The 23,621-nt window shown below is 44.4% G+C and overlaps 1 protein-coding gene across 2 annotated transcripts in view; it reads right to left on the reverse strand.

Moving 5' to 3' along the window:
• Glyr1 (glyoxylate reductase 1 homolog) overlaps positions 1-23,420 on the reverse strand; it is a 39,457-nt gene extending 16,037 nt beyond the window's left edge. For both annotated transcript variants that reach the window (XM_052759345.1, XM_052759344.1), the window contains exons 1-9: positions 23,326-23,420; positions 22,287-22,323; positions 21,276-21,355; positions 9,959-10,097; positions 9,267-9,506; positions 4,440-4,526; positions 2,889-2,945; positions 2,002-2,052; positions 1,834-1,907 (exon numbers count right to left, since the gene is read on the reverse strand). In XM_052759345.1, coding sequence (XP_052615305.1) covers positions 1,834-1,907; positions 2,002-2,052; positions 2,889-2,945; positions 4,440-4,526; positions 9,267-9,506; positions 9,959-10,097; positions 21,276-21,355; positions 22,287-22,323; positions 23,326-23,363 — 803 coding nt within the window. In that variant the 5' untranslated portion in view covers positions 23,364-23,420. The remainder of the gene's footprint in view (positions 1-1,833; positions 1,908-2,001; positions 2,053-2,888; positions 2,946-4,439; positions 4,527-9,266; positions 9,507-9,958; positions 10,098-21,275; positions 21,356-22,286; positions 22,324-23,325) is intronic.
• Positions 23,421-23,621: the final 201 nt, after the last annotated feature.

Genomic DNA, 23,621 nt, shown 5'->3' on the forward strand with positions numbered 1-23,621 from the left:
AAATTCCACTATTTTCTTGTTTTCTATTTGGGTTTTTTTTTTTCAGCTCTCAACATTCTCTGCAGATTCCCTACAAAGGCTCTATGCAGTCTCTCCATACTTTTGTTTTTTTCTGAAATCCTGCCTGCAGGCACCATTGGAAAATGACTCCTTTACTTGGAGGCTTCTCTTACTCTGGCAGGAATACCTTAGGTACTCAACATGCTCTGTCTCAGCACATAGAACATCATGTGAATCAAAGCCACCACCTTCCTCAACAAAACAGGATTCTTTGACCACTAGGTTTTATGCTGAGGTGTTTGCCATTCATAACTTTCTTGTGTAGTACAATTTCTCCCATAAAGCCTATCATGACAGGGTAATTTTCTTTCCTTTTGTGTTTTAGGAAACTCAATAGATCTATGAACGAAGTATCTGTATGTCCAACATGACAAGTAACAGTCCAACAAGTTCTAGGTCAGTGTGGATTAATGTGGATCAGATGCTTTGTACGGCTGGCTTCAAACTCATATTAAGATGCCTTGCTGGGCAGTGGAAGCACATGCCTTTAGTTCCAGTACTTAGGAGGCAGAGGCAGGCGGATCTCTGTGAGTTTGAGGCCAGCCTGGTCTACAGAGCAAGTTCCAGGACAGCCAGGGCTATACAGAGAAACCCTGTCTCGAAAAATAAAAAAACAAAACAAAGCAAAACAAAAAAAAAAGTGTTGCCTTGAGAGGCAGTCAAGGTCTTGGGTGAGAATATGAGGACTCAAGTCGTTAGTCCTGTGCTGGTCTTGTTTTTTAAAAAAATACAATCCTTACTAAAGGATACCTACCTTCTATGCCTGGCCCTCACCTTTTTTTTTTGAGACATGGTTGTGCTAAGCAGTCCTTGTTGGCCTAGAACTCCTAATCGTTCTCTGCCCCAGCCTCTCAAGTATTGGGATTGCAGGTGTGCTCCACCACCTCTGGGCTCTATGTCCCCCTCATCTCTGATCAGTTTCTAACAAGCCCCTATCTTCTGCACACTGCAGAGGGGAGTTCAAGAAGAACCTGGTATAACTAGGGATTTCAAGTTTGTACTGTCAAAAGAGATACTGAGTTTTGTCTGTGAGAGAACGATGTGGAAGGCACACACTAGGATTCGTATTTGTTATAGTGCTCACAACACGATTCCTTAGTAATGAACTCCGCCACTAAATGATTGCAGATTCAACTGGCCCAGCTGAAGCAGTAACGATGCTGCAAAGACAAGTCTCTGGAAGGTTCGGGGCCACCATCTAGGTAAGGTGGAAAGCAGCTCACAGGTGCATGGGAAGGATAGGGAGGGGACACAGGGAGAAATGGGTAAACTGAGACAAAAGGGTTTATTCCAAAAACCTGCATGTCTCTCCCCATGGCTAATCTTGGAGCTCCCATCATACAAGGTAAATTTACATACGGACCCAAATTTCCAAGAGTGGCTCCAGACTAGCAGTGGCAGCACAGGCAGTTCTGCTACCTACAAGGAAATGAATTCTCGGCCTGCACTGTGGACATAATCTACCAATTGAGAAGCCCTATTCAGGATGGGGCCTGAGACAGAGCTTTACAAGCTGTCTTTTGGGAGGCTCAGAGAACTTCTGAAGTAGCTGCTCAGATTCACTGACAATTAGGGAGCCAACACCTGAGCCTATTCCCAAGGGAGGACCCCACAGGAAGCGGGGATGGGTACAATAACTTCCTCTGATAAGTGAAACTGTTGCCAAGTTATTTATCAGGCTTGGACACAGCCCTTCAGGGCTCCCTTGGTGCCACTTCTCCAGTTCTAAAAGAATCCAGAGCCTCCAGGAGGCTTCATCATCCAAGGTCTTACTTTTTGTCTGTGGGTGTGATGCTGCCATTCACGGCTGTGCTGTCTGCTGCCTGGATGGAGGTGGAACCAGTCTCCTAGAGATAGGGAGCACAAACAATCATCTAGCTGTCTCTGACCACAGTGAGGTCACAGGTGAAATAAAAATTCAAAGGCAGGGAGCCTACATACCTCTTCACATATTTTCAGCTTCTTTGTGATTGCCTGGTAACAGACAGCTGGCTAATAAAGAGGGAGGAAAAAGACAATTTATGAAGTGCAACAGTTCTACATGGTAATTTCCCTAAATGGTTAGGCCTAAAATGAGACAGTAACACAGGATATTTCTTTGTTGTATAATTTTAACAAATCCAGAGGAAAACACTCACTACCTCAGTATTCCATATAGCTGCTTGAAGGTGGTCTTTGTCTGACTCTGAGCTTCAGAGATGTCAACTTATATGCCTTGTTATGGAGTTGGTCAGTAAAAGCTGGGCTGGAAATCAAATCTGCCCACCTCCAAAACCACTCATTGCTATAGGGTCTTTGCAAAGTTTGGCCCAACCCCCAGCCTCACAAACTTTAGTGAAGCTTCTTGCTATAGTCACAGGGTTGGGAAGCTATCCTGACCACAGAGCCACAGGATGTGGCACCAGGCAGCATGGGCAACCAACCTCATGGAGATAGCCTTCATGTCTAGCTCCTCCTGCCTTCAACTCTGAAGGCAACTGCTGATATCCCAGCAACACAAGTGGCTGAGTCCTAAAAACTTTTTAAATTTTTATTTATTTACTTTTTAAATTTATTTATTTTTATTTCACATACACTGGTGTTTTGCCATGGGTGTTGGGTCTCAGGAACTGAAGTTACAGACAGTTGTGAGCTGCCATGTGGGTGCTAGGAATTGAACCAGGGTCCTCTGGAAGAGCAGTCAGTGCTCTTAACCACTAAGCTATCTCTCCAGCCCCAACTTTTTTATTTTTAATTTCCCTGGCACCTGATTTCCTCATGGGCCTACACTGTCACTTAGCTTGTTGCTATGGCATTCAAAAACAGGTCTGCCCCATGTGAGCACTCACCTTCTCTGTTTGGCTCAACAGAAAATGATGGAAATGAGGATCTGCATCTTTGACTGGCTGGAATCAGAAGACAAGGAAATCAAATGAGCTGCCCTCTACCAAAGTCACTTCCTCTTGCCTAGAAGAGACACACCTTCCTGCTGCATGGTTTCTTCAACAAAGTCTCCTTCAGGGCTGTTGGGAAACTTCTATTTTTTGAGATAGGGTTTCTCTGTGTAGCCCTGGCTATCCTGGAACTTGCTCTGTAGACCAGGCTAGCCTCAAACTCACAGGGATCTGCCTGCTTCTGCCTCTTTTTTGGGATTAAAGGTGTGCGCCATCCCCCAAGCCCCACCATTTCTTTTTATTTCCTGTACTAGGGGTAGAATCTAGGGTTTTTGCCCATGCTGAGTGCTACCTCCAAGCCCTCTTCTCAGTTTTTTTTTTTTTTTTTTTTTTTTTTGAGACATTCTCACTTTATAGCTCTGGCTGGCCTTGAAGACAGAGATCCGCCAGTCTTTGCTTCCAGAATGCTGCCTCTTTTTATTTTTTATTTTGAGACAGTATCTAACTTACTCAGGCTGGCCCTTCAACTCACTTGGTTATTCAGGCAGGCCATGAACCTGTGATCCTACTGCTTCAGCCTCAACTAAGATTGCAAGCCTGTGCCACCAGGCCCAACTCTGGCCTTCCATAAACTGCATTCTAGTTTTTAATACAAAAAAGACAGATGTTTCTGCAGGTTAAGACCAATCACTCTAGTAACTAAGTATTACAAAGCTCTCCTGCATTTTAGCACTAAGCATTCACCAGGCATGCAGTTGGCCTTGCTGCATAAGCCATAGCAATTCTAGTACTCTTCTGGTTTCAGAGTGCTAGTCTCCTTGGGTCTGAGGCCAGACCCTTGTAGGGCTCGGCTTCCTGGGATCAATTCTGATTACAGTGGCCATGGCCACAGATCTCCATAACTGTTTACAACTATGCCTAGTGCCAGGTGCAAGCACAGTGAAGCCAGTGTGACTCCAAGCTACTAAACATCAAGAACTGCATTCTCTGAGCTTGGCGGCTACATTTCTGTAATCCTAGTACCTTACCTGGGTATCTGAGGTAGAAGGATCTCTAGTTTGAGGTTGGCATTGACTATCTAGGGAGACTCTGTCACAAGACAAAATAACCTCTCCTTCAACCCTCCCCAGAAAAAACTACCTCTTCATGGGTGGTGGTGGGTGGAAGCAACAAAACGGGAGAAAAAAAAAGTATTTATGGAAGAGAGGGTATTTACAATAAATACAAAAGTAGTCCTACCCCAAATAATAAGAATGATAGTGGGCCTATAATCCCACATATGATGCTGAACAGTAAACTGCCTGGAACCTCAAGCCTAAAACACTGAGCACCCTGAGGATAGAAGATTTCAGTTTTTACCTCCAAGACTTCTGTACTGCTTTCCAATAAAACAAAACCAAACAACCAGAAAAGGGGGAAAAGGGAAAGATCACATAGCAAAGCCAGAAAATGTGCTATGTGCTTGTTCTGACACTGTGAGTCCTACCAGCAGGAAAAATTCTTTACCTCGCTCGCAGTTGGCTGCCATTTAAACGCAGCCATTGGTCCGGCCATCATCCCCTTTACAGTGCTCGACTCAGGGATGGTGAGGTCCTAGAGGAGAAAAGCAGAGAGCATCAGGGGACTTTGCTTCCCTTTTGGCCACACTCCACCCTGACTAAACTCCTGGCAAGTGCCATGGTTTAAGTGTAAGGTCAAGCCAATCCCCTGGGCAAGGCTCTAAGTGGGAGAAGGGCAACTGCTTCCTGCCAACACGAAGTGAGCCGCCTTCTCCAGTCCTCTAGTAACAGAACCTGCACATGCACTTACGTCACAAGAACGACGGTTAGGAAGCTGCCAGCAAGTTACAGGGAAACTCTTTATGGCAAGTAGTAATCACTAAGAAAACAGCGGCTTCGGGGGGAATCTACCTTGTCTGAAAAAACCAAAACCAAAACCAATGCACGGTACTGCTGAGGAGACCTGCCCACACTGAAAGTGATGATGAATGCCAGAATACATTTGGGGTGGTCTCAAATGAGCAGCTCTTCATCTGCATGGCCTGGGCCCCATTCCCTTGGATAAAGCTGGTCTGGCCCCTCCTACCACGGTGATATACTCGTACCTCACCCATCATGGTAGGACAGCAGGGTGAATGCCCATGTGCCCATAAACATTCCACCTTCCTGTACCAGGTCTCCCCCTCTACTACTCTGACTCCCCTTGACTCAAAGGGTAGTGATTGCTGCTTTGCCACAATAAAGCCACCCTTCCCCCAGTCACTCGTACCAAACTAGCTGGCGTACCATCATCACTGTCAGCAGGCAGCTGAAAACTGAATCTCCTGCTCTCCCTCTGACCCCATGTAGCCTTGTCTCCCTCCACACACCAGCCCAAGTCAGGCCTTATCATATCTGCCCAAAGCCAGCTCCCCAATTCTCATAATGAAGCTAAAGTTTGCTATGGCAATCCTCAGGGAGGGCTCTACAGTCAGATGCCTTATTCCACACGCATATCTGCCCAAGTCCTAATTCTTTTCTTTTTTTCCCCGAGACAGGGTTTCTCTGTTTAATAGTCCTGGCTGTCCTGGAACTCACTGTGTAGCCCAGGCTGGCCTCAAACTCACAGAGATCCGCCTGCCTCTGCCTCCCGAGTGCTGGGATTAAAGGTGTGCACTATCACTGCCTGGCCTGAGTCCTAATTCTTTCTCTCCCCTTGCCATTCTCTAGTTTACCAGCACTCCATTCCCCAATCCCAAACACACCAAATATGAACCCGCCTCAGGACTTCTGTATAACTGGGGATGGTCTTCCATCATGTCTACTTGACTCAGAGGCTCACTTTAGGGCACCGTGGAAAGGTCACCTCAACAAAGTAGCTTTATTTGACCCCTCTGTACCTTCTCCCATTTGAAGGTGATGTTGATTACAGTAACAGCAAAGGTTTCAAAAGTCATCTTAGTCCTAGTTTACATATATGGTCTCACATAACCCCCATTACTCACAATGGAGAACTAATACTGCCTTCCTTTTCCAGAAACAAAAACTGAGGTAGAGGGATTAAGTAGCATTGACCAATTGTGAGACAGATTAAAAATTCCAGCTCCCAGGAATGGTGGCACACATCTTTTATCCCAGCCCCTGGGGAAGCAGACACAGGCATATCTGAATTTGAGGCCAGCCTGGTCTGCACAGTTCCAAAACAACCAAACCACCAAACAAAAAACCTAACCAACCAAACAACCGAGCAAACAAACAAACAAATAAAACAAACCAAAACAAAAAACACACAAAACAATTCAAATTCCAGCAATTTGGAACCAGGGCTGGTTCTATTACAAGTGTGTTCTCCTTCCACTCTATTCTACATTGGGAGTCATGCTGGCATGTAGATGAAGCTGAGTATGTATTAGAGAAGTGGGGAATCTCTCTTCCTGAAAGAGGCCATGTCTCTACAGCTTTTAGGCTTTCTCTCTAGACACGTGGCCTGTGGTGAAGTTGCCAAACAAGCATCTGTGTAACCGAGAGGCTAGACTGTTCTGTAGTGGCAACAACAAGTTCTATCGGAGCTAACACAGAAGCCTCCAATCACGTCACTACTCAGCACCTGACACAAGGCTGGCGGATTTTAAAGTGTATTCAATGAAGATGGGACAGTGGAGCTCCAGGGATGACAGAAGGGGAACAAGGGGTTTACAGCTCTTGGTCCAAACACGAAGGAAAGACCTCTATCCCTGATTCACCTGATGGCGTGAGTGTGAAACTTTAGGAGGACCACAGGCCTGACTACACTTCTGCTGGGATGGTCTTCATCTGAAGCTGTAGTTCTTAGCTTAGAAGTAGCAAAGGGGAGCCCAGCCAAGACATGGGAGCAAGCCTCCAGGCAAAATCTGAAATAGACGTCTAGACATAAATTCAGCCTTGTCTGAAGGCAAGGACATGACACTTCTGAAATCAAGGTTTTTCAGTTATTCTTAGGGGCAGAAGATTACACAACAGAACGGCACTCACCTGGGACCTGCAGCTAGGAGCCTGTGCTTTACTGCTTACTGCCAGCCAAATGACAATTGCTATGGCAACACACCTGCACTCTTTGAGCTACAGGACAGATGAGGTCAGATGCACTGTCACTCCACTGCCAGGGCAGACTCCCTGAAGCACTGAGCACAGGCCCAGCCCACAAACACTCAGAAAGGATCCAGCTAGGGTCAAGAGCAGGTTGTTCTCCTAGCCTGAAACCTGGTTAAAAGTTACCACCACCAAATGAGTTTCCTTGTTGTAGGGTGGACTGCTTCTCATTATCAGCTCAAGGGAAAGCCTTGAGATAGAAGAAGCCAGCTTGGGCGGGATCTCAGGGGGGCTAGACTGAAGGCACTTTCCACCTTAGGTCTCACAGCACACTGGCTCCTACCCTGCAAACAGCCCACACAGGATTGGGATCTGATACCCACTGCTCTCCAGGTATGGTCCTCAGCACTACCTGTGGACTCACTCAATTCTCACGGGAAACCCATGAGGCTCCAGGGTCAGATTAGGTCCAAACACAGGGCCTCACCATTGTACTTGCCTTTATCTAATAGGAAGCTGTTTCTGTCCAGGGTGATTCAGGAGTTTATGAGGAGCTTGCCTGAAGACAGTTAATTTGGAAGACAGTAGAAAACGTGACGGCTCCAATTCCTTCTCGATTGAAAACTACATTACATCTTTTGGGGGTTCCTATCAGGCCACATCCCTTGTAGGCAAAAGTCCCCTACTCACTGAGGCTTGCAGTTCTCTGAAGCTCCCTACCTCCTAAGCATGGTCACAGGGGGACTCTTTCTCTCTTCCTTCTGCTCTCTTAGCCTTAGGACAGTGTAAAGAACCTTCTCCAATCCGTGGCCCACAGAGGCAGACCAGGCTGAGCCTAGCCAAAGACACTCTTAGATCCCTAAAGTGTTTGTGAATCAGATTCAAACATTTAAATTTAGAGTGTTTTGCATACAATTCTGTATTTCCAGCTCCTTTCAACCAGACAATCTGGCAGCAGTTGGCCAGGCACCCTGTGGATGGAGTGTAACTGGCTCGGCCCCAAGATGCACTGAGCTCTCCTGTTCTTTTTGCAAACTCAAGGCAGCTTCAGTTGCTTTGTGCCCTGTTTCACTGGTGTTTGACTGAACCTGCCAGCCTTGCTCTGGTGTCTAGTGTTTCATCAAGGTTTTATAACCCACTATTCATTAGCCATCTGGCTTCTACTCCTTTTATCCTGGCTGCATATCTACCAGTGTGCTTCTCACAATTCACAGGCCACCCACTTCCTGAAATTAGACACAAGGTGAGAGATGCACCATTTCCTCCTGGTTTCATCTGGCTACATTTCCAACTTTATTAACCCTGATCAAATATTCTCTTAGCAGTGCAGACTCTCTTGAGCATCCCTCCTCATATTCCCAAGACAAGCTCATCTAGTCTCATGGATTAGGTTGTTCTTCATCCAAAATGGCTTCCCAGTCTACCGCTCTAGTACTGTTTGGGACATGCTTCAAATGCATCATACTCAAAAAAGAACCGAAGGCTAGAATGTAACTTAGTGGTAGAGTGCTTGCCTACCATACATGAAGCTCCAGGTTCTACCCTTAGTTCCATAAAAAATGACAACAGCAAACCCCAAATCCCTCCAAAAACCACAAAGAACCAGCTCTCTCTTTCTCTCTCTCCTGTGCGACAGCTCCATTTCCTGACTCCTGACCATGTGAAAAAGCAACAGCATTATCTCCTAGGAGTGAAGCTTGACGCCACCTTTTCTTTCCTTTTCATCTACACCCCTCCACATAACCAGCTGCCAAGTCATAAAAGGGCTTCCTCTGATATGCCTCTCCCTGATTCCTTTCAGAAAATGCTACCACCTCTTTGGGTATACCAGTGACTTTGGCTTCAGGCCCCTTTTCTGTCCTCACAATTACTAAGGCCCAGCTTGGCACACAATGCTATCTCCACAACTAGCTTAAATAGATTCCTAGTGCTTCCACTATCTTAAATTTACTGCATGGTCCTCTGTGAGCCAGTGTCAACCTACCTGTCCTCTGCTTGCCCCGTCCTTCTACCTGCCAGGATGCTCAGGCCTCCCATGGGCTGCATGCTCACCTCTACAGTGCTTCCCTCCCTTCTTGATAGCCTTCCCCTGGCCAGGCAACTCAGGGGACTGCTCTCCCACCTCTACCTCCTTCTCCTCCTATGTCTGTGCACTTTGCGTTCACTTCATTTACAGAACATGGCAAGAACTTCACACCCACTAGGTGAGCAAGACCATACTTAAGAGTATGGCTCTGCTTTACACAAACAAGGCACTAGTCCAGGAAGCTACAGTGGTAAGACAAACCTTCTCATCCTTTGGGGGCCGACCCCGCTTCCGGGGACTTTGCTCTTGGGCTCTTTTAAGGCATTTGGAGCCTCTCTCTGCAGAGCCTGAAGTCACCCTCTTCTTGCCTTCTCCCATGTTCTTCTTCACCTTCCCTTCAGACAGGCTAAGCTTGCGTTTCTCATCACCTGAGTTTGGCCTACTTCTCTCCTCACTGGAATTACGCCGATTCTTGTCATCAGCAGAAGTGTGGGATGATGTCTGCAAGTTCAACAATAATAATGATGACCACTACAACAGCCACTACCAACATTGGCGATGTAGTGCTCTCGGGACTTCTGTGAATTGTCTTCATAGCCACCCTGAGAAACAGGATCCTTGCTCACCCCTGTTTGCACTGGAAAAACAGCTTAAAAAAAAAGAAAATCATGTCACTTGTCTACAGCCCCAAAGCTAGGAGGTAGCTGTGTTCCTAAGCTCTTTGCTGCACTCCAAAGCTGAGCTATTCCTTCTAAAAGCAACATGCCTCAGAAAAAAGTGAGCCTCAGAAAAGTGAGCTACAGGCACAGAGTTCTGGAATCACAGTTGTTCTCTTGCTAGGCATCTCATGGGAATGGAGTGAGTCTGTGATACATTTCATCTGCTAGTAACCATGCAAAACCACTCAAAACCACTGGCCTGATACTGGAGGGGACTGCTGAAGTTTCTCTCACCTGGTCTTTCCCTTTGGCTCTCCTGAGGAACTCTTCAACAGCATCCACAGCTTGCTGGAACCGTTTGCCCTTGTTGATCTTTATCATTTCCTCTTTATGAGCATGATATGGCTTTAGCTGTTCCACTTTGATCCAGGCACTAGTAGAAAGCAAACACAGAAAGAGTCTGATCCACACTGCATATGCCAACACATTCCTGAGATCTCATCACAGTAAGATTTGAACATCCATTGGTTTTAGCTGGAAACTGAAAGAGGTGTAAACCTCATCAACCATTCGTCCCAAACTCTTAAACCTAAAGTACATTTTCTTGAAACAAATAGAACCACAACAGGTCAGAACGTTCCTTAAGTGAAATCATGTTCATACACTTTATTTTTCCTCTCATTCGCCAGCAGCTTTCCATACCCGACCACACATACACCTGCAACCACAGAAGAAGTCTGTAAATAGTCTGCTGTTTTTAGTGTGCAGCATGAAGGCCAAGGATACCTGTAAGCACTGTAAACCATGGCAACACTTCCACACACGGAAACAACTGCTGCTGATCAACTACTTTTTTGTTTGCTCCTTTTTTGAGACACGCTCTCAATACATAGCTCTCTCTGTCCTAGAACTCACCATGTAGACCAGGCACTCCTCCTGTCTCTGCTTCTTGAATGCTGAAATTACAGGTATGAACCACCACATGTGGTTTAGTCAACTATTTGAACCAGATTTACAAAATTTGTCCATCACCCTAGAGTCAGAAATGTAACCAGGACTAATGAAATACTTTTTTTTTCTCCCTTTTTTTAAAGGCTGGAGAGAGGGTTCAGTGGTTAAGAGCACTGGATGCTCTTCCAGAGGACCCAGGTTCAATTCCCAGTACCCAGGGGATCCGGACTCTGCAGACACTGCACACACATGCTACACAGACATGAAGGCAAAACACCCACCCACATTAAGGGGGAAAAAAAAAAGACAAGGACTCATGAACTCCTGATTCTTTTGCCTCCACCTCCCAAATGCTGGAATTACAGGTGGTGCTGGGGCTTGAACTACCTAGCAACTGAGAACTCTATCCCAAATGCAACATCGAAAGTTTGTGTTCTTTAGATATCTGCAACCACTGAGCCAACATTTGTTCTTAAAGGATGGTATCCATGGCTACTAAACCATACATACATGTGGTTTGGGATGAGGGCAGCTCACAAATGGAGGCTTTAAATGGCATTCTTCTTGAAAGGCAAAATGAACTCCTCTAATTTTTAATTTCAACTGTCAATATGTACCACATTAAAGTTAAAAAGAAAAAAAAAAAAAAAGCAGTCAGCTGCTACTTCTGGAGTATCTGGCCTGTCATGGAACCTAGGCAAGTTTCTTGCAGTAGGTTTTTGCAGCTTCCCTAAATGATGCTCTGGATTCCAAGTGCAAATGATTGTACCTGACACGGTATTGGTTAATTTACATATGTTTTCCCCTGTAATAATCATAGGGTCTCACAGCATAACCTTCAGAAAAAGTGTGCCAGGCTAAGGATATAGAAACTGGGTTACACCAATAGCTGAAGTTTCTTTCCTTAGAGAAAGCCAGAGAATATTCACCCATAATTGCCAAAGTTTTTTCTTTTTGTCTTTTTTTTTAACCCACCTCCATCTTCCTGCACTCTGAGTGTTGCGTGAGCAGTTATGAGGATGGGTCAAGAACAAATATGGTAGCCCTGAGACCTCAGCCCACAAGGTCGAAACAGCACACTAGGGCAGGCATGGTACCTATGGCTAAGGCAAGTAACACACAGGGGCACATTGGTCTCTGGCACACAGGGTCAACTACAGCAGTGCAGTGAGATGCTTTCCAGTGGCCAGCTCAGCTATAGTTTGCAACCTGACAAGAGAGTCATGAATCAATCTACGGGGAGAAAATGTGGACTAAGATATTGACCCTCTAATGCTGCCCAGTATGTCCCTAGGGACGCCAACCCCTACCCTACCTCTCACTGTATTTACAAAATTCTAAGGACAGAGGTAATGGCTTAGTTCTAAGATCACATCAGTGTTAGGGATGAAGCCTAAAGAGTCACGGTTCTCAAGATTCACACTGCCCATCTTTCACAGAGCTGTAAAACTAGGTTAGGTGCTCCACAGGCAATAATCCATTCACTCACTTTTGTCACCGACATGCCTGCCTCCTTCCACCAAACTCTGACTCAGAGAAAAAGCAAAGGTGAAGACTTCTGTGGATGAAATGCCAACAAATCAGCCCCCATCTTTTTGGGTGAAAATGTTTTAAACAAGAGTTCTGATTTCTGTAAGAAGGAAGAGTACACACAAAATTCCACTCACCTTCCTGACAGGACTTTGAGAAACTATAATGAAATTTTCTTCGATACAATGATCTTTGAAATATTCAAATGAACTGACAATACAAATGTGACTTTGAGAGGATAAAAGAGAGAAATATTAATCTACTCAGGAAATCGACCCAGTGTCAGAGAGGCCTCCTGCCTCACCAGAGTACAGTCAATAAAATGCCAGCTCACCAGAGCCCAGAAGGATCACCTCTAGAAAGCAAACCACATTGGAATCACTTCAGCCATCCAAACAAAATGTGATCTATAGCGGTCACATCGCAAAGCCCTGTCTGCTTAATGACATGGTGCCTTTTAGCTGGAACCTCAGTAAGACTTCTAATCCTGGAGGAACAGCAAAGCAGGTATGAAACTGGTGCCAGTAAATGATACCTTCCAGCCATTTTCAGAGGCTAGAAGGCTTGCTAGCCAGTGGGTGGAAAGGTGCCAAATAAAATGCTCAGCTAGGTAACTATTTGATCTTGTTTTAGTTCATGCGTATGGATGTTTTGTCTACATGTATGTTGATATACCCATGTGTGCCTGGTACTACTCATGGAGACCAGAAGGTGGTGTCTCTAGAACTGGAATTATAGAAGGTTGTGAGCTGCTGTGTGGTGCTGGGAATCAAACCCTGGTCCTCTGGAAGAGCAGTCAGTACACTCAACCACTGAACCATCTCTCCAGTCCCTTGAGTGGGTAACTTTTCAGCATTAAAAACAAACAAACAGGGAGGGCAGGGTCTAGCTTTGTATTCACTAGACCCTTTGTTTTCATTGTTGAACAGGCTAGCTTCAAATGCACAGAGATCTGCCTGCCTTTGCCTCTCAAATGCTTCAATTAAAGGTGTATGTATCACCAGAGCTGGCCTTAAATCAATTTCTTTATCTATCTATTTTTTGAGACAGCGTCTCACTTTGTAGCCATGGTTTTTCTTGAACTCAGAGATCTGCCTGCCTTTGCATCCCATGTGCTGGGACTAAAGGCATTCATCACTACACTAACTTTAATTTTGGGAGACAAGGATCTCATGTAGTCCAGGTTGGCTTCAAACTCCATATGTAACTAAGGATGACCTTAAATCTTTGATCCTTTTATTTTCACTTCTCAAGTGCCAGGATTATGATCATAGGTGTGTATCACCATGTCTGATTAATGTATCGATCAGGATCAAATCCAGAGCATTATGCACGTTAAGCAAACACTCTACCGAGTTACAGTCCTAGGTCTTGTGACAGCATTTTAAAGACTGTTCTCTTTTTTTAGGGGGGTTGGTGGTGGTACGAGGATAAAGCCAGGGCTTGCACATGCTAGTTATGTGCTCTACCAATACGCTGGACTCTGCCTTACACAGCTGTTTTGTTTACTTGTAGCGAGCTGTAACCTGTGATTGGCCTTACAACCTTTTCCTAGGATTTAGAAGGAGCTGTACCCATTCAGACCATTTTGCCATAGATTGGGAAGTCAAAAAATATCAAGCTCATCCAGTCTGTGCCTAAAGTACGAAGCTTTACTTTTAAGTTCAAGGTAGTTAGTTACATTGTTTGTGGTAGTAAATGCTGGAAAACAAGGTAACTGGCGATCTGTGAGGCCACCCAGTCAGATACCTGTTAAATTTAAAAAGCAGAAAGAGCTACACAAAAGGAATATACAACTTTTTGATTCTGTGTCTCTGGGATGGCACAACCCAAGAAACTAGTCTACCTGAGCTGGGTATGTTACTTCCAGCACTTGAAAGGCAGTTACAGGCAGATCTCTTGTGATTTCCAGGCCAGCCAGGGCTATAATAGTGAGACCCTGTCTCAAAACCAAAAACCAAACCAAAACAAAACCAAAAAATCCTCCCAAACCACAAAAAACAAACTCCACAAAAACCAACAAAAATGAAACTAGTCAGCCAGGCATGGTTGCACACACCTTTAATCCCAGCACTCGGGAGGTAGAGGCAGGCAAATCTCTGAGTTTGAGGCTAGCCTGGTCTACAGAGTGAGTTCCAGGACAGTAAGGGCTACACAGAGAAACCCTGTCTTGAAAAATCAAGTAAGAAAAAAAAGGGGAAGAAACTAGTTTTCCTGAATGACTGAACAAAAGAAAAAAAAAAAAGCAATCGCTTCATTCTTTTCAGATTCATTTTAAAAACCATTAACATTAACAAGAATCCAAAAATCAATTGTAAAGGCCTTTATGTAGATCATTCCAGCTGCTCAGCAGGTGCTGCCCTAAACCTCCTGGCTTAGAGGCCAGCTGTAGTGGGAAACTCAGCCTGGATGCTTGTGTGAGCACATCTGACATGACTGACAGCTTGTTCCTTGGTGTCTTGTCATCCTTCCTACAAACTCTTCAAATGGAAGACAGACCTACCACTAAGCCATTCTCAGATTACTCCACTTAAATAAAAATTTCTGTACTTTGGAGCTGATTTCTCCTTAAGTGAAAAACCATATGACAACCTCACACGTGCGTCTCAGCCACTGCTTAGATACAAACACCTGGGCTGGAGTTTTGAAATGGAGGGCACACAACAATAGGACTGGATGGGGATGACATATAAAAAGACAAAGGAGCAGAAAGCCCGTATCAGACTATATGGGTCTCCTTCTCTATCTGGATGTGTGATACTAGTACTTAGAGGCTGAAGATGACACATGTCATATCCAGTTTTAAGCTATTTAGAAATGAAGGCACCAGGAAACAGATACACACATACTTACACAAAGGCAATATGGAAAAGTCTCAGTTCATTTCAAGCAAAGTTTACCTTAAAGACACCAACAAAGCCAAGCGTGGCTGTGCACTCCTGTGATTCCAGCACTTGGGAAGTGGAGGAAGGAGGATCAGGAGTTCTAAGCCAGTGGGGGTTACAAGAGATCCTGTTTCAAAACTATAAGAACAAAACAAAATATCACCATCACTACCACCACCAACAAAGGAAATCACCAAAAGACTTGCAACTAAGACCAATTTAGAAAACTTTGTTTCTAGAACTTGGTGTCCTGCTTGGTTTTTATTGTCAACTTGATACAACCAAGCATAGATTAGATCCTCCTCCTGAGAAGGAGGAGAACTCAGATCAGACTGGCCTGTAGTCCCTGGGGGAAATGTCTTGACTGTTGATGGGGAGGACTCAGCCCCCTGTGGGCAGTGCCACAACTGGGAAGTTGGTCTTGGACTGTATAAGAAAACTGGCTGAATAAGCCAGCACGTAGCATTCTTCCATGGTTCCTGTCTGACTTCCCTCGAAGATGGACTGTGACCCAGAGGCATAAGACTGAAATTGCTTTTGGTTGTGGTGTTTATCACAGCAACAGAAAACTAACCAGGGTACTTGGTAATATCCTCAAGTGCCAGATGAGGCTTTCTAGCTGTGCTGCCCTCATTAACCAATAGTTACTGCTCCTCTATGGGCCAGCTTCTATAATTCTATTACATGACACCTGTTCACTCATGGCACTGTCATCAGCCATGGAGGGAGTTACTATCTGGACATGAGCTGTTCCTGTTTTTGGGAAGGAGAATCTAATCCATTCTATTCATGACAGCTACCATGCAGCCCTGGCACAGGGACAGGTTGTGCCAGTCAAATATCCAGAACATTGGATCTCACTATTCACTTAGCTCAACTCTCCAACTATGAAATGGTGTTAGATGTAGAGGAAGTAGATTGGTCAATGCCAGGTGAAAAGAAAAAGGCATGCTCACACAATGTTCTTCATCATTAACCACAGATTTTAGTACCTTACACCTTATATCAGCCAGGCCTGGCTCACCTTACATGTGGCTTGATGTAAAAAGCTCCTGAGTCTGGGATCCTGGACACCTTACCATTTAAATTTGCAAGCCCTGGCCCTCATGTGAGAAGAGTCAGAAGACCACCCATGTACTTCCTGAAAGCAGAGGGGAGAACTGGCCATAAAGACTGCCATGCAAACAGAGGTCTCCAGTCACAAGCTGCCCAGTTTGCCTACAGCATTCTTTTAAAGGAGAAAAGTCTTTAGGGCCTTTCCTTGATTTGGCATCATTATTTTTAAAGATTTATTTTAATTTGCTGTATCTGTGTTTTACCTGCATGTATGTCTGTGCACCATGTGCATGCCTAGTGCTCATCAAGACTAGAAGGGGGCATGGGATTATATGGAACTGGAGTTACAGACAGTTGTGAGCCCCATGTGGGTTCTAGGAATTGAACCTTGGTCCTCTAGAAGAGAAGCCATTGCTCTTAACCACTGAGCTATCAGTTCAGTCCCTACAGTAGTATTCTTGAACTGGTGGCTCTGAGTACCTGTAAACTAAATGAACACTTTCTCATTTTGCTATCTCCAGCTAGAGATAAAATCCAAAAATTTTCAATAGAGTGTGTGTGTGTGTGTGTGTGTGTGTGTGTGTGTGTGTGTGTGTGTGTGTGTGTATGTGTGTGTGTGTATGTGTGTACACAGACCACGGTGCAAGTATAGAGATTAGGGGACAGTTCTCTCCTTTCACAATGTGGGTTTGGAGGACTGAGCTCAGATTATGTGGACTGGCAGCCAAGTACCCTTATCTGCATCTTGCCAGCCTGCATTGATCACAAAAATTTTACTTTTTTTTTTTTTTTTTTTTTTTTTTTTTTTTTTTTTTTTTTTTGTTTTTGTTTTTCGAGACAGGGTTTCTCTGCGTAGCTTTGCGCCTGTCCTGGAACTCACTTGGTAGCCCAGGCTGGCCTCGAACTCACAGAGATCCGCCTGGCTCTGCCTCCCGAGTGCTGGGATTAAAGGCGTGCGCCACCACCGCCCGGCAAATTTTACTTTTTAAATACATAATTTGTTTTTATTTTTATGTTTATTGGTGTTTGGCCTGCATATTATGTCTTTGTGAGGGTGTCAGAAACCCTGGAACTGGAGTTACAGACAGGTGTGAGCTACCATGTAGGTGCTGGGAATTGAATCCAGGTCCTCTAGAAGAGCAGCCAGTGTTCTTAACCACTGGGTCATCTCTCCAGGCCCTGATCAAAAAATTTTTAAAGATTTATATTTATTTACTTATTTGTATTTGCATGCACAAGTGTGTGCAGATGTCAGTGAAGAGCAGAAGGTGGCAGATCCTTTGGAACTAGAGTTATAGGTAATTATACGCTATGTACCACAGGTGCTGGGAACCAACTAGGGTCTTCTAGGAGAGCAGCAAGTGCTCTAAACTGTGGAGCCATCTCTCCAATGTTGGATCAAATTTTTAAACTCTGTGCCTCATCTCTTCTTAGATGAGTAGCAATCAAGGACAGACTTGTCCAAGGTGGATTCTCATACACTGATTCTTGATGTTTAACTGTGGTCACATGGCATAGTTAATAAAGCTATGCTGAAGTTATTTTTCCCTCTAGATTTTAAAGTAAATGGGTAAAGTTGTGTCTTGGAGAGCTGAATCCATCTCACTAAGTCCTGTCCTCAACATGGAGGCCTAATGAGGTAGGTTTAGCCTTCTTTTCCTAACTGTGGGATGCCAATATAATTTGTTAGATGATTTGGTAAGAAAGGAAAGGAAAAGCCAGATGTCTAAAACTTTAGGATCATATTATATATATCTTATATACATACACTTAAAATTTTTGTTTTTTTATTTATGTGTATGTGTGTGTGCTATGTGAGTTAATGTGCACCATGTGTATATATATAGGTACCCTTGGAAGTCAGAGGGTACCTGATGCGGGTGCTGGGAACCAAATCCAGTCCTCTGCAAAAGCAAGCGGTAAGTGCTGCTAACTGCTGAGCCACCTCTCCAGGACCAGCATAAGATACCAATAATCTTACTCAAGAGGCTATGTATATACTCTGCAATAAAGGTCCTTGATAAAATAAAAATTAATTACTTGTATTTTTTTCTATTAGTTCATGCGTCAATTTTGAAACTGAGTATATCTGACTGAATCCTATGTTTCTCAGGAATGTAATAGCATGGGGTGTGCCTCATTCACTGGGCCAGAGTCCAGTCACCAACGAAATCTCCAACACAGGATGAGCCAGGATCACACTTACCCTCATCCCTAATGTCAGCGTTAAAGGTTCCACCCCAGCCACAGACATATTTGTCCTTTAGAAACTAGTTTTTGTCTCTAAAAAATTTAGCTATCATTTGTCTATACCACCTCCAAAGTGACTAACTTCACATAGGAATCATTGTGCTGTTCTTAAACAATCACACAACATTCCATTTGAGGTGTCCCTTGCAGAACTCCTGAAGGCCACAAGCTGGTTCCTAACTCCTGACCATGCTTCTTTTTCAGGCTTTGCTTTCCCATAGTAAAGAGCCCTATTCTTCTGTCTGACACGTCCCTTCTCTGGATCTTGACTAGCTCTATCTGGTCTTCTGGAAAACATAACTAAACTGCACACAGTTTTCCTGGATAGCCACAATACAAAGGTGGAAAAATGTATCCTTTCATGTTAGAAGAAATGCTGCTTTTCCTCACAAAGCATTCCCATATGAGGATGGCTTAGAAAGGTGAAATGGCTTGCTTAGATCAGAGAGCAGGTAGCACCAGTTATCTGATACATGTTAGGCAGACAACACATTCAAAGCTATTTCCCCAAGTACTCTGTTGCAACTACCTGATCTGGAGATCTCACCTCCAGAGATAGTACACTGACCCTAAATAAACCACCCTTAACAGAGCTGAGCACAGAGGAAGCTGTCCTTAACAGCAGTGCTGCAAACCCTTATCACTTATCTACTGACCACCAAACAAATAAACAAGCACGAGTCCTACAGTGGGTTTTATCTTTTGGGAAATACTGAGTACTGAACCCAGGGCTTCATGAATGCTAAACATATACTATAATACTAGCTTTACCCTGAGCCCTTCTAAAAAATTTTTTTAATGTGGAACTCCATCAAAGGAGCTAAGAGGCTTCAAGTTATTTAAAGCATTGATTCCCTTGTATCCACTTGCTATGTACCTACTAGAGAGAGCTTTTGTTTAGAAATCACACCATCACTACCAGCACTGGGTTATTACATATGCATTCAGCATATACCCTTTCTCACTGGGTACTCAAGTTTATGCAACTTTGATTTCCTATGTCTTACTTAGTTCTAGTATTTTATTTACACAGAGAAACCACTATATCCTTCTAGGATTTTAGCATTAGAAAAAAAAAAATTACCAAAGAATGGCTTTCAGACCTCAAATAATCTGAATGAGTTCCCACATTTCTTTTAGATATGTTTAATTTTTCATTTAACCACCCTTAAAGTGTGGCTAGTACTATTGCCTGTGATTCCCTAGCATCAGTTACCCCAGGAAGAAGTCTCTCCTTTCCCATAGCTCAATAGGATCTACACTGCCTTTTCGTTCCTGATCATCCAAACTCTATTCATGCTTTGCAATTGGATTCCCATCTTGTCTTCCATCAGCTTTCCAAGATCTTGCTGTTCTCCACTGACCTCGCCCTCTTTCATCATAGTGTCCTAGTTACCTTGGTTACTCTGCACACTATCCCAGCTGCACTATTCAATCTCATTCCCTTACTGAGCTCCACAACATTCACTGTCCTACGAATTCCTTCAGCGTCTAGCACTACGGAATGTAGACTTAAATGCAATATAACCAACACCTGTTTTTTTTTTTTTTTTTTTTTAATCAGGATAATCTTCTTTAAGTAGTCAATGGCAATAACACTTTCCTTCCTTTCTGAGGCAGGTGGGGTAGTGGTGGTAATGGCAAGTGTTATACCACTGAGCTATAGTCCAATCTCAATGCATGGCACTGAACACCATTCCCCCTTCCACAGGCTCTGCTCTTACAACTCAGAGTAATCTTCCTTGAAAACACTGCCACTACAAAGCCAGTAAGTTGGCTGGTGAAAAGAAAATGGGGGCAGGGTATATCTGTATTGTGAAGGTCAACATACTATGTAAACTGAAACCTGCTAGAGCACTCTGACACATAAACTCCTGAATGTGTGAAGCAATCTGTAAGGTACTTTCATATATAATATTAAATGTTGCTTTTAAGGAACTAATATTTTAGCCATTAGTGTTTTTAGCAGGAAAAAAAAATCACATTTTTTTTAACTTAGTAACATCTTTCTTTTAACTGTTATAAATACAAAAGCAAATGCTTAAAGAAATCAGGTTACCTAGCCAGAATCAGGCAATCATCTTGTACTGAGGAGAACAAATAATTACAAATTCAAGTTAATACACACTCTTCCCTCTGTGTAACTTCTTAAACTGCTTTCTGTAATATCAAAGATCCTCAAAGTAAAGGTTCTAGATCCTTCCAGTTCAGCACATACTAGGAAATAAAGCTTTATAATTACAATGACATAGTAAGTTACTTTATCTTACAAATAGGAACATGATTAAACAAGTACTTTTTTTTTTTTTTTTTTTTGGTTTTTCGAGACAGGGTTTCTCTGTGTAGCTTTGCGCCTTTCCTGGAACTCGCTTTGTAGACCAGGCTGGCCTCGAACTCACAGAGATCCGCCTGCCTCTGCCTCCCGAGTGCTGGGATTAAAGGCGTGCGCCACCACCGCCCGGCTTAAACAAGTACTTTTATCAAATAACATTTTAGCTTTCACTGTACCTCAGAAACAGACCACACTACATGGTCATTAAAAGAAAATCAGCTGGGCATGTAGTTCAGTGGTCAATGGCTTGTCTAGCATGGGAAAGACTCTAGGTTCCATCCACAAGGCCACAAAATTTTAAAAAAATTGATGAGAGAAAGAAGCAAACAGAAACTATTGATTAAGTAAAGATATAAGAAACTACTTCAATGTGCCTATAATACATAGAAAGCTATGAACTCTTCTTGCCTGAGGGACACTGGCCGCAGAATAATTTTTGCCAGATTAGAAAGAACAGCCCCTTTTGTTTAGGCAGAAGCCAGAATGAGGTGCCATTTTTTCACACACTGCAGTGAACCTGAACTAAGGAGCCTTAGAATAGTTCAAAGCAGCTCAGACTCAGGGGAACAACCACAGGCAACACAATCCCTCAGGGAATACTACTCACTGATCTTCTGTTCCAAAAAACTTCACAAAGAAGCATTTCTTTCCACGTGGTTTCTTCAAGTCCTTGGGTGGATTAACAATCTGAAGGATAAAAGGGAAAAAAGGTATGAGAACACAGCAGTCTACTAGAAAAGTATTTGTCATAGCTCTAGCTAGGCTGGAAAAAAACCAAAGATTTAAAAAAAAAAACTATGTCCCAAAAGAAACCAAGGCTTTCTATTTGTCCTGTATCTGGCACTTTTCTATTGTGATGTGAAGAAATGTGCAAATATTCCTTAAATTCCCCATAGCTAACAGGTAGTGTATTGTTTAGTAGATACTGCTTCTACTGTAATGGGTCCTGGTATACAAGCAGTTAAAACTAACAGCAATATCACCCCTACCCCCATGTGATATGTGATCAATGAAGAAACAGAAACTATTCTTCAAAATACTTTCAGTGCAGCAAGAGTTAAGGCAGGAAATGGTGGAAATAAAGGACCACTGAGGCACAGGAAACACCATATTGCAAAGAGTCTACAGACATTTCCTGGATTCCTAGCAAGACTACAAAACCAGAACATTTGGAAAGCTATGATGGATCACCTCTCAAAAAATCTGGAATGTCAACTTCTGCAGATATGCACTGGAGCAGCACATATGGTAACAGGGAAGAAGATTTAAACTTAGTCGGGACAAAAATACTTTGGCTTTTCACTAACCTACATTTAGACTTTCCTCTTCCTGGAGAATCTGTTTCTTCTTTCTTAGATTTAAGTGTAATGGTACATTCTGATTACAATTGATTTCCAAGATAAAAACAACAAGTTTCACAAACCATCTCTTACTGAAGAAAGACGTGATTACTGTACATTAAAAACACTTTGATATACCTTTCAAAACCTAATGATAACTAGAGGTAAAATACCTAAGTTTTATCTGAACGAGCTCATTTAGAGACCGAGGGAAACAGCACTCTCCCACATCCTTAACTTCAACTTCAGCCTTCCTTTAATCGCAGCAATACACTCACCTTTCCCGGCCAGGGAGGATACCGGCCCAGTTTCCCCCTAGAGAAAATAATACAGAGTCAGAACTTGCCCTGGAAAAGCCAGTCCAGCTCCTTCAGCCCACTCAACAAGCAATTTATGCTCCTATAACTCTAGGCTGGCACTTTCAAGGGCCACAACAAAAGCAGGCAAATTGGAGCCTTTAATGGGCCTTCCACAGCCCGGCTCAGGACCTTCACACATGGAATACAGAACTATACACGCATGTGCCTGATGTCTGTGCATTCTTCCACTGAGAAGGAATACAGAGTAACAAAACCATTAAGAGTCATTAGTCTGGGGCCTCCCAGTGACAGGGATGGAAACAGTTCTTTCTCTTTGTAAACATACTTTCCCTAAGTCTGGTTTAATTCACCACAAGATCGGCCTTCCTTTGACAAATGATCATGGAAACCTTCCTCTAGGTCGGGAAACTACGCAGCTTCAAGGAGACAATGGTCAGTTTTGATTCTGGCTGTTGTCGGAGACACAAGGAACAGAACGAGAGGCACTGGTCACCGCCTAGCCATCATTTGCAAAGGAGAAGTCCCCCTCCCCTCGGTTTCTTCATGGGGCAGCGCCCGGCACCGGATTTCGCCACTTGGAGCCTCGAGCCCACGTCTGTCCCATCGGAACGCGGGTTTGGACGGCTCTGTCCCCCGCGAGGTAGCCTCTCCTGCTTTGAGAAGAGCACCGGAGAGACCCCGGGACTCGCGAACCCGCGCGACAACGGAACTCGCTGCACTGGCAGTCAGCGTCCGGGCTCCAGAGTCGGAGCCCTCCCCTGGGATGGCCTCAGGGTTCAGAGCCCGGACCGCCGCGGCCACCCCCGGCCTCGGTCCCCCGGGGACCGGACAGCCCCTTCCGCCCAAGCGTCGTTCGCAGCGCGGCGGCACCTCGTCTTCCCAACTCTTGGCCGCCAGGAGCAAATAATAAAGCTACTTCTGGGACAGCCGCCAACCTTGCAACCAGGAAAAACAGCTTCGCGCCGTCGTTCCCTCAGCCCTAGCCACCGGGACTCACCACACCAAGTCGCCGAGCCGCAGACTCACAGCCGCCATCTTACCACCCAACCACCGCCGCCGCACGGGCAGCCGGGAACTTCAGGTCGCCGCGGCACCGCCCATTGGAGTGGGCCTGACCACGTGACGGGGGCCCGCTGTCATCCGCCAAGCGGATGCGCTGACGTCACCGCGCCGCTGGCGCTCATTGGGTGGCTTGGAGACACGTGACTTAAGCGCCGCGCTCACAGCGCGTCGAAGCCCGGAGACTCCAGGCTCCTGCCCCCTCCTCCCTCCGGCTCGTGACAACGAAGCGTC

This window comes from Peromyscus californicus, unplaced genomic scaffold (genome assembly GCF_007827085.1).
Source record: "Peromyscus californicus insignis strain IS unplaced genomic scaffold, ASM782708v3 Scaffold_3__1_contigs__length_106647218, whole genome shotgun sequence".
In the NCBI taxonomy this organism is placed as follows: Eukaryota; Metazoa; Chordata; class Mammalia; order Rodentia; family Cricetidae; genus Peromyscus; species Peromyscus californicus.